This window comes from Aythya fuligula, chromosome 27 (genome assembly GCF_009819795.1).
Source record: "Aythya fuligula isolate bAytFul2 chromosome 27, bAytFul2.pri, whole genome shotgun sequence".
NCBI classification, from domain to species: domain Eukaryota; kingdom Metazoa; phylum Chordata; class Aves; order Anseriformes; family Anatidae; genus Aythya; species Aythya fuligula.
This window is the reverse complement of record NC_045585.1, coordinates 5,409,351-5,420,394: the sequence shown is the minus strand read 5'-3', so window position 1 is coordinate 5,420,394 and position 11,044 is coordinate 5,409,351. Positions and strand designations below refer to the sequence as shown.

The 11,044-nt window shown below is 44.0% G+C and overlaps 1 protein-coding gene across 3 annotated transcripts; it reads right to left on the bottom strand.

Moving 5' to 3' along the window:
• Positions 1-126: 126 nt before the first annotated feature.
• AP3M2 (adaptor related protein complex 3 subunit mu 2) lies at positions 127-8,111 on the bottom strand. 3 transcript variants are annotated; one of them, XM_032204224.1, is made up of 9 exons: positions 7,787-8,111; positions 6,265-6,436; positions 5,662-5,799; positions 5,036-5,121; positions 4,156-4,289; positions 3,085-3,292; positions 2,253-2,397; positions 1,711-1,823; positions 127-930 (listed from the first exon to the last, which is right to left on the bottom strand). In XM_032204224.1, the coding sequence occupies exons 1-8, from the start codon at positions 8,057-8,059 to the stop codon at positions 1,723-1,725; spliced, it is 1,257 nt and encodes a 418-aa protein (XP_032060115.1). In that variant the 5' UTR covers positions 8,060-8,111; the 3' UTR covers positions 127-930; positions 1,711-1,722. The 3 variants fall into 3 exon arrangements, with proteins under 3 accessions (XP_032060115.1, XP_032060116.1, XP_032060114.1); XM_032204225.1 differs by having other exon boundaries at positions 127-926; XM_032204223.1 differs by having other exon boundaries at positions 127-1,823.
• Positions 8,112-11,044: the final 2,933 nt, after the last annotated feature.

Genomic DNA, 11,044 nt, shown 5'->3' with positions numbered 1-11,044 from the left:
TATGAAGACATTCGTCTCTCTAAGGTACCCACTATCCAAGGTCCAGTTGTCATAATTTACCTTCATCCTCAAACTTCAACTTTGCATCTTGTAGAGACCACACAAACCACTCTGAAATATCACAGATGACAGGTAAAAATTAATTTTATTGATGCCCTTGTTGAAGGTTATATTTGCACTGAATATATTCAGCACTAAGGCCACCTGCTGTGGCATTCACCAGTTGAACTGAAAACTGCAATTCGAAAATCAAGATGTCACTCATCCACTGCAACTAGCCCATCAGAGGCAAAACAGAATTTGTGTTAGCCTTCATTTAGGGCCACCTTGTTCTGCTCACAAGCATTAACTACACGTGCTGGACTTCACAGCCACCTGGAAGATGCTGTAGTCCATAAGCTACTGTACATGTAACAAGCTCTGATACCAGAGAAATTAACACATTGGCATCTAGTGGCCGAAGAACACATTACAAACAATAGGGAACAGTGCATATGCCTCATTTTATATTTATGTGTGCTATACAGAGAGAGATGCAGCACAGACTGGGATGGGCTTATGTAGCAACAGCTCCTGCAGAAGGGATGGTCCCAGTGAGAAATCCAACACAGGCTTGAATCCACCTGCACAGCAGCTAATTGAGACAGGAACTGGAATAAGGTACAGCCAGAAACATCACAAAAGGTACCAGGACATAATTATTTCAAATAAAGTCATAAGCGAGCAGGAGAACATTGGTATCACCTTCATTTGTAATAGGCAGGCAGGAAGAAAAATAGGTTCCAACAAGTTACTGGGATAGCAATTGTCTTCGTTTAGCTGCAGCTTCAGTTTCAAAGAGTTTCCATCAGAGTGCTATGTCTCCACGCAAATTCTTGTCCTGTCTCTGCCTCCTCCCTGACTTCCCAAAGAAGCCAGGAGAAACACTACCTCAAAATATTGAGAAAAGAACAGAAGCAGAATTACATTCAGATGTCACCATCCATCAGTTATAAGATAAGTGCTACAGGTGGCTTTTCAAAGGATTCTATACTAAAATTTGGATGGGTTTCCGGTTACTCCCCAAAGATTCAAGAAACTTAACGACCATGATAGATTACAAAATATCAAGGAAAAGTGTTCATTTTTTCCTGCTTCCTCCCTCTGTGGCACCACCCCCAATCTCAGGCTTCTTAAAATCACATCCTGGGTGTGACAGTCTACCTTTTCACTTCTTTCAGTCTCATCAAGGCAGAATGGCCAGCTAATCTCTCTGCTGCCAAGAACTATAGCTCTCCAACCAAACATGCAGTGATGGGAAAGGGCAGATGCCAGACCACCACAGTACAACAGAATGTTGTGGAAATTCAACTTCATATCATCTACAAAAGGGATAAAAGACAGCCAAAACATAAGGAACAGGAAGTAGAAAAGGGAATAAATCCCTAGAATTTCCTTTAAGACAGTAAGATGAAGATGGTACAAACTTATATCTGACTCACTATTCCCAAGTGACCTGAACTCCTCTCCCATCTGCTGTTGCTGCTATTACTCCAGGCCTATTTAGGGATGTGACAGCTTCAGGTTAACCTTACTTTTCCCTTCCCCCCAGCACACTAAGCACTGGTTATCCTGATCAGGCTAAAGGCAAGTGAGCAACCCTAAACGGACTGGGGAGATGCTATATCCAACAGCTAGGGATAGGAGAAACAGGAAAGTGCTTTTCCTCACTATCATGATCCTTTAAGTTCGGACTTGGAACTTGCCAGCCTTAGTCATGTATTTTATCCCCTTGAAGGGCTTGTACTTCTCCCCATACATGTCCAAGCGATTCACCTTCAGTCCTAAAAGCAAGCAAATATAGCATAAGACTGACCGCTGCCACAAACACAGAACTTCAGGATAAAGGAACAGAAGAGCGTACTAGAGGGGCAGAGAGCATACTTTAACAAGCAGGAAATGGAGGGGGGAAAAAAGAAAAAAAAAAACCAAAAAACATAAAAGCTGACAATTGCTAATTGTCAGAATCATTCTTACAAACACAACCATACTCTAAAATTATGTATGAGGCTCTAAGCAAGAAACGCAAGAGGATGTAGACAGGCTGTTTCGCAAAGCAACAGAGAATAAATCCTTTTATCTGTTGCCAAAGCACACAATTTTCAGATAGGATGTTCTGAAGAGAAGGTCTGAAGAGCTACATCAGCTACATGCAGAGTAAACACTTTGACAGAGAAGAAAACATTCAGCTTCTTCACCTGATAATCACTTACCAGATATAGCCAGCTGCTGAATTTTAAACTGCAGGTTAATAGTTGGATTTTCATCGGGTTTTGATGTCCCAGCTTGCAGATTCATGCTTCCCTTCAGACTTGGCAGCTTCTGGGGGTTTATTTTCCCCACATCCCATGAGAGCAACTTCAAGGAACAACAAATGCAGCAGTCAAGCAGAAATACAGTAACAACCTCTAAAGAATAGTCCCCTTCCAATGACAATTTTTAACATTTCTCTATGAAAAAGCTTTGTCTCAGTATCTTGCCTTTCAGATTGGACATACAACACACACTCCTCTCCCTCCAGTCGGGTCCTCCACTTCAGACATAGTAAAGGCTTAAGGAGCAGCTGTCTCAGAGACCCTCGTTCTCCCTCTCTTTCCAATGTTGCTCCCCAAAAGTCTACCATCAATGGTATTTCCACTATTTGTGCTACAAGCCACAATTGCTATGGGTAATAATAACATAGATAACACAGAATCACCTCTTTTCTATGAGGCTGAATCTGTGTTGCCTGATGCTCTACTGTGGATAAACTTCTAACTTACAGAAAGATAATATTGAACCAGTGGGGAGGAGGAAATCACTAACCAACTGAAATCCTCATCATTTCCAAAGGATCAAGCCTTAGCATGCAGTGCATGACAACCAGCAAACAACAACTTCTTATGTGCAGTTGTTCAAAAACCAGGGGTATATTAAGTTCTCACCCAAGAAAAGATACTGCCTTCAGGGCATCAACATTCAAAGGAATGATCTTGAAAGGATGAATAACTCAACTTCATTTGCTGAAAGACTTACATAAATAAATTAAAATATACTTTCTCTCACCTTTGTAACTGGGTCAAAGATGTGTGTTCCTTGTGAGGGTGTGAGGCTCATATTTAAGACACCTTTTGGCATCTGGCTAGTGACCATCACTCCCTCTATAGTCTTTCCCATAGTCTGCTTTGGCCCCACTGTGATTTCAAAGCGTCCCAGTGAGCTGCTATCACGGAAACTGATGTTGTGTTTAACATAGACAGGAATTGCCACAAGACTAGAATAAAGACAGTAACAAAGAGACCTTATGAATTTCTTGCCTTCATCTTTGCTTTTCAGTGTTCCCAGTAAAAAGGGCAAGGACTGCAGCAGGGAAAGCAATGAGATCTATGCTCTTTATTTACCAAATCAAAGAGCAAAGTCATAATGCTGTCCTCAAGTCTTTCTTACTATTAAAAAATAAAAAAAATCAAGCTTTCCTTATCTTACTTTTCCACTGTCATACAAGACAGGTAAGGACACCCAATGTAATGGAGAATTGAGCAAGAGAGGGGAGAAACTTTTCACACGTCACAACCAAGATGGTAAGTAGTCCCAGGCAGAGCAACAGCACTTGAACTGCATGCTTTCAGTTTGACTTTTCCCCCCACACTCCTTTTCAACTTCTTGAGATAAGCCTGACAAAGTCTAACAAAATGCTTTAATACCTGTAACCCCAACTGCTAGTCAGTAGCCTGCTTCCAGAAAAGAGTGCAAACAGCTGCCAAGAACTTGTAGTTTCATTAAAAAAGACATCGAAAAAATCAACATGAATATCAAACTAGTTTATCTTTAAAAAAAAAAAAAAAAGTAAACAGGAAATTAACAGTTACTCCATACTGCCTAATTCATTCCCACTCTAGATTGTTCATCTGCTACTAGTTTTTGACAGATGCAGGTTGACCAGTAAAAAGAGACAAGAATCACTGCTCCAAACAAGGGGAAAAGACATTTAAAAAAAAAAATGTGAATTAACACACATCCCTATTTCACATGGCACAAGTAGTCACCTAATCTTTAAAAGACATTCTCCCCCGCCTCCTTCTTTCTAGTCAGGAAGATCCAAATTCCATAATCCACTACACTAAATTCACCACTTACTTCTGAGCACTGACATGGTATGACAGCAAGCGAAAATTTCCATCAGGAGGAATAAAGGAGAGTATTCTCTCTGACTCCCAGCGCTTAAACCGTACACATGGATGAAAGCTGACATCATCCAACAACCGAGGGTTCTGAAATAAAAGAAAGGTTAAAGAAGGCAGTACTACCTAAAATAAGTACTTAAATTCTTCAATCTCCTATCCACAAAGGGCCCAGCATTTGACACTCGGCACCTTTGAGCATATCTACATTGAGACATTTTAAGCCGTTTGATGCTGCTACATCTGTGCAACAGCAGCACTCAATTATCATCAGTTCTAATCAAACTGCTCATTAGGAAAAAATTCTGTACCGTGAGGGTGGTCAAACACTGGAACAGGGTTCCTAGAGAGGTGGTTGATACCCCATGCCTGTCAGGGTTCAAGAGGTATTTGGATAATGCCCTCAATTACATGCTTTAACTCTTGGTTAGCCCTGAAATGGTCAGGCAGTTAAACTAGATGATCTCTTAAGATCCTTCCAACTGAAATATTCTATTCTATTCCATTTTTGCAAATTCCATCGTGTTAAATAATTATATTGATGCATACTAATAAAAAAGATGGCCCTTTAAAATATCTGCCTAAAGCACTACTATATCACAGAAACTTAGTCACAGAATGTGCTAACAGTACTTTCAACAAAGAACCTGAAAATAAAATCTTTACATTCAAAGTTGAAGTTCACTGTGAGTTCCCACTGTCCGTTCTTTCTCTTTTTGTTTCGTATACTCAGCTTCTGATCTAACTGAATACATCACAGTGAGACTGAGAGCTTGGTAGCATGGCTGGGAAGCCCTTTTCAGGGATTTAAGTAAAGATGTATCCTTGAGCTTTACCATAAAGGAAAGGGTAAGGTCTGGCATCCCAGTCAGCTTGACACAAGCATCAATCACCCCTTGGATTTCAGCAGTAATTGTGGAACCTGCAACAATAAAATAAACACAGGAGGTTACATGAACCTGGTCAAAATTCATTCCAACATGAAAAAACTATCAACAAGGAAGAAGGGAACGTAATGTCTTTATGAAGTGTCATGGCTCAATACGTTGCCTCCTCGAGATATTTCTCATTCCCAACCACTTTTAAAGAAGATGCATGTAAGAACCACCGATGCCAGGAACTTCCATTCTAATGGAACAGCAATAGCTCCCAAGACTAACAAGACTAAGATACATTATAACTACGGAGATAGCTCTCTACAGAATTTCCCCACACATTTCCCAGTACCGAGCTGCTTACAGGACCTCATGAACAGTCAGAAGAGGAAGACAATTTAAAATTTTGATACTTCTCTAAAATTTTTGACTGAAAAGCACCTACAAGCTGGCAACATTCCAAAGTAAGCATAGGAATAAAGCTTCCCACACAGAGATGAGGGAGCACCTCTTTGGAAAGCATAAATCCCTCTTCTGGCACCATCACGACAACTTACCCTTATCATAGCCAAAAGCAACTCCCATACCTGATTTGTCAATGATTGCATCTATTTCCTCAATCACATCAAAATATGCCTCATTGTTGGTATATTTTACACCAGTACGTCTCCAAGGCACCACTGATAGCTGTCCAGTAGGAAGCTGGTCACCCACATTAGTGCTTCCTGGAAAAAGAATGATAATCGTAACAACCACAAAAGATAGACAACGCTCCAGAACAAGTTCCTGGCCTCACCCAACTAGATCGTAATTAATTTCCAAGAAACCTCTGCCTCTTTGTGGAAGAACAATTACTCTTCCAGACTCCTTGTATTCTACAATTTGCATCTCTCCCTCACCCAACTCTAGAACATATCACAATAAACTACAGAAAAAAGTAACTAAAAGACAAAACAAAAAGCCACTGACAGAAACAAACAAACAAACAAACAAACAAAACATGCAGCTGGTGCTGGAACCAGGACAAACCTCAAAGAAAAGCGCTAACACAGGACTCCCAAAACACACTTCTGCTGGGGTTTAGAAACATACAGAACAACATACGTTTTCTGCACCTATGTCCAGATTTACTTCTGGAGGAATACTGCCACATGGCCTCACCAGTTTATCTACTTTTTGTTTCCTTGTACCTGTGATGGTGTTGACAACTGTTCGCAGGATTGTTGGAGGTTTTATCAGTTCCTTGAGAATATTGGATTCTGTTGCCAATGGAAAGCCATTGTCCAGCATCTCTTCCAGCACCTCATAAACCACTACAACATTGTCCTTGATCATCACCTCTGAACAGACACCAAAGTAATCCTGTTCAAAAGAAATAATTTATTAATCTCTAGAGGAGAGACTTAGTGATCATTCAGTTCACTGTCCTCCCACACAAAAACAAATCAAGCCTTTTCTTGCAAGAGATGAAATAACATCAAAGCTCCACACGTTAGCAGAAGAATATCAGAGAGACTGAACACTCCCAATGGGGAAGCACAATTCTAAGCATACCTCAAACCACTGCAACAGCAAGCTGGCGAATCACTGCGTCATCAAGTGTTTCCTATTTCCTTTCTATATAATGGGACTCGCTCTGATAGGCAAGAGATTTTTTAATTGGCACTTGAAAACAGCTCTATTGTAACTGATTAAGCTGCAATACTAAATAACATCTATTTCCTGCGGTACATTTTTGGCCTGAACATGAAAGAGAGCTGACTTCCATTTCAACAGAAGTAACTCAGATTCATTGTAACAACGCTTATAACTAGTTACTCCAATACTGATCATGGCTACAAAAAGAACTGCAGAATGATGGCTGGGAATGCAACTGTCACAACGTTCTTTGGAATTTCCAATTAAATTACTTTCCATGCAAGCCATGTCTAGCCAAATAGCTCAGCATAGCATGAGAACCAGTCTCAGGCAACCTAAAGAAAATATAACAGGTCTCACCAACAAAAAGTCAAACACAAGAAACCCTGTGCTGCTTGGATTCAGATCCTGGGAATTAAACAAAAACAGTCAATCCATGCACTGAGCTCAATGAAAGATGACTCTGAGCATACAACGAGCCATGGCCTGACCGGCACTTGGAAGCGAAGCTCATGTGATGCTCATTTGACCGAGCACTCACATGTCCTGTACTCTGGTAGGACGCTGGCCACGAGCCATTTCAAATCCAGACTGCACAATCGCACTGCTGGCAGGCAGAAGAGGCCCATTCTGCCTTTTACATCCCCACACTGAGTGGCACTCGTGCCAACTACAGCACAGAGGAAACACAGCTGCTCTGAGGCAACTCCTGCCACTGCTTTCTTCAGGCAGCACGAGACCCTTCCGAGAAACACCATCGGATGTAAGCAGGCGGGTGGGCCGCCACCGACTGCCTCGAGCACCGGAGCTGCACGAGCTCTTCACCGAGCAGCCCGGCTCGGTCGCGTTCCGCAGCTCCTCGCAGCCGCGAGACCGCACAGCAGCAGCGCAGCTCTCGGCTGCCGCGGGGCCGTGCCGGCTGCCTGCAGATCCGCCCCGGGCGGCCCCCGCCGACCCCGCGAGCTCTCCGGACCCGCGGGAGCCCCCGGCTGGCGCAGGACGGGCGTCGAGAGGCAGGGAAAGGCGCAAAGCAGCCGCGGACGGCCCGCCCGGCCCCCCGCCCCCCGGCCGCACCTGGAAGGTGTCGACGACGCGGTGCAGGAACTCGATGACGAAGAGCGGCGGCACCTCGCTCTGGATGACGGCCACGAAGAAGATCTTGTGGCGGTAGACGCTGAGCAGGCAGTGGTGCGGCGTGGCGATCACCGGCGGCACGTTCTCCGCCTCCGAGGCCCTCTCCTGCGCCTCGAAGAAGTAGTCGCAGACGGAGCGGCTGACGGCGCTCTTCCAGTGCTTCTCCAGGAAGATGTCCCCCGCGGCGTTGATCAGGAACAGGCTGTGGATCATGGCGGCGGCCGGCGCCGCGGCCGGGCCGGGCCTCCGCTCGCCTCGGCCCCGCTCCTCCGCCCCCCGCCGGCCCGGTCCCGGCCCCGCCCCCTGCCCCCCGAGGCCACGCCCCCCCCGGCGCGCGGATTGGCGTCGCCGAGGAAGAGCCCCCCCCCCCCCCCCCCGCGGCCTCTCGGAGGGGCTTCGCTGCGAGCGCCCCGATTGGGCGGCCCGCTGACGGCCGAGCCCGATAGGCCGAGGAGAGGCGCGCGGCTGATGACGCACGCGGAGCGGCCCGCCTGGGCCGCAGTCGGCCTGGAGGGCGAGCCCCGCGCTGCGTCGCCTGCAGGCCGCGGGCAGAGCCGCCGGGAGGGGGCGCCCCGGCCCCCCTCGCCCGCTCGCCGTGAGGGGCTCGCCCCGGCCTCGCTGTTCAGCGGAGAGCAGAGCCCGCGGCCTCCTGCAGCGGCAGGCCGAAGGGGGACGGAGCCTCTCCCTGATTGTCTTTGAACTTTGTTCTTCCTGCGGCAGACGTCTGTCTGTACAGCCTGCGGCCCCGTGCCGCAGCGAGGAGCAGCCGGTCGGATGTTTTCCACCGCGCTGTTCTGGGCTTGCTCACCACAGAGCAGTGGCACAGCTGCAAACGCAACCCGGCCGCAGTCAGAATGACAGCTGCCATGCACAACGCAGCTACGTCCTAGGCTGAGTGACTCCGTTGCACAACTAAGACAGGTGACTTGTGTACACAGAGCAGATCTCTCGACTTCTGCATCAAGCAGATGCCTTTGCCAATAATTCCCTGATTTCACTACCTTATAGTCCAAAAGGGCCGCTCCCGTCACCTACTGTGAGAACAAATGTAAATACAACAAAAAAGCCCGTTTGATACCATGAAATAAGCTGTCTGAGCATACAACCTTTATTACAGGGGAAGGAAGGTGACAGACTACTGGTTAGGACTGCTGCAAAAGCACTGAAAGACTTAGATCCAAGTCTCCACTGCTAACTGTTCTACAATGTTGTGGGCGTATCTCACTGACAGTTATACTAGCAGGTTTGGAAGATGAGTAAACAGGATGCATCGACTGTGTCAGAATGAAAAAAAAAAAAAGGCAGCACCATTTAAAGTTTAAATTAGATCTTTTTTGTACTACTATTTTCCCCCCAAATGGGGCAGAGGTCAGACTGTTTACTCTGATGTTACCTTGTATTAATTCAACATGCACTAGGTGAGCTTTTTTTACTATACCAGAAATAAGGGACAACTGACCTATACATTGGTTTATCATTTACACTCATTATTTGTTTCAAGTGCATTTTGAAGCAGCGAGATGTTTTTTAAATGTCTAATTCAAATTACTGCAATGAATTATGTATTTCAGAGCAACAAAGTGGTATAAATTTTTCATTTAATTACAGCATTCTGTTATAAATTTAAAATAAGTATGTATGGTTTTAACATCACTCTCTAAGAGGCTTTTGGAGTCTCTATTAACAGAAGTCATATAGGCATCATGGACAGAAAACAGCAGCACAAAGGTAAGCATATGCAACAGCATAAAACCTTTATAAGTTTACCAGGTTCTCTGCAAAACTCAAGCCTTTCTGTTTTTAAAAACTTTCTGTTTTTAACCTGGAAAATGAAGTCTACTGTTACGGGATTCTTCTTTTCAATACAGGCTTTTATTTCTTGTCTCATAAAACACAATTCAGTTTTCACTGTATCATACATTGTTTAAAAACCTTCATTTTCATCCAATTGCGTGCACTCCTCATCAAAATAGTTAATATTTTACCTAGTTCACGATGTCGTTACTTCTTTATATTTCCTATGGTAACCTTGTTTTTTTTAGTCATCAAGAATGTCAATGCCAATGCAAAAGAAACCACAGGGTAATAAATTATTTCTGCACACCAAAGGTAAAGGTTGTGGAAGGATGAAGGGGAATACATTTGTTTATAATCCTATAGACTTATGAAAAACTAATCACAAGAGATATCTTGTCAAAATCCCCTTGAGTAGTCTGACCTTTGCAGAGCTGCTGTGTAGTTGGGATGCTAACTTGAAATTTAAACTTCTCCAAAAATTTTCCCGTATCTTGTTGGCACCTGCAGTGAATTAACAGTTACACCACTGTTTACTGCTGCATAAACATGGCCTGTCTGCTTCCAAACTGTTAGCAGAAGGATAACATTTTCTTCTGAACATCAGTAATGCTTTCCTCCACAAGTCGCTCAGGAGCTTATATAAACTGGAATCTAAGAGAACATGGTAGAAGGTGTAGCCCGAACAGACTGTCAAGTTGCTGGTTAATTTAGTGGCAGCCTGAAAACAGTTCAGTAAAGGTATTATTCCCTTGTGAAAGTGCATGAACCCCCAGAGAAAAAGAGCAAAAAATTTGAATTGCGATGAAATGCTGTTGCCAAACAGTACCCTGTCTTCATGAAAAAGCAATCCCCTACTATCTGTTGGTTGCTGTATGTAGAATTCTGATGATTTAACTGTTAGCTTGTGATGTGAAAATAAAAGAGAGTAGAATAAAAAAGGCTAGTTTTCATCTCTGAAATACCAAACAACAACAATTAATTTTGTAAGGCTGACAATAATAATCTACTGCAAATTTTGAAACAAAATAGACTGCAGACTGACACTCTGCTTTCTAGAAACACAACTGGGGTTTCACTGTTATGTACTGAGTCGTTTCAGCAATGTGTGAGCAAGTACTGTTACGCTTACTCACATTATTCTCTGGAAATTACATTTATATATTCATTAGCTTTTCAGAATTCAGCACCGCAGCCTTGGAATTTAAGGCATTGAAGTACCTTAATTTCCACCCTTCCACTCAGGAAGAGGTGGGATAAGAGATTAACTTCTATGGCGAATCCAACTCTGAGAAGGGCAGACCTCTGCAGTTTGCATGAGAGGAACAGAACTGTTTGTACAATACCTCATACAACAGCACCTCAAACTCCATTAGCTTCCCAAACAGTTCAAGTAAGAAGCAG

Bases quoted from the DNA above. Each gene is read 5' to 3' on its own strand.
- AP3M2 (XM_032204223.1), bottom strand. From the start codon at position 8,059: ATGATCCACAGCCTGTTCCTGATCAACGCCGCGGGGGACATCTTCCTG. The intron at 5,800-6,264 runs GTACAAGGAAAC...TTCTTTTTCCAG, and splicing joins AGTTGTCAACACCATCACAG to GAAGCACTAATGTGGGTGAC. The intron at 2,398-3,084 runs GTGAGAGAAAGT...TGTTCCTTGAAG, and splicing joins TCTTTGACCCAGTTACAAAG to TTGCTCTCATGGGATGTGGG.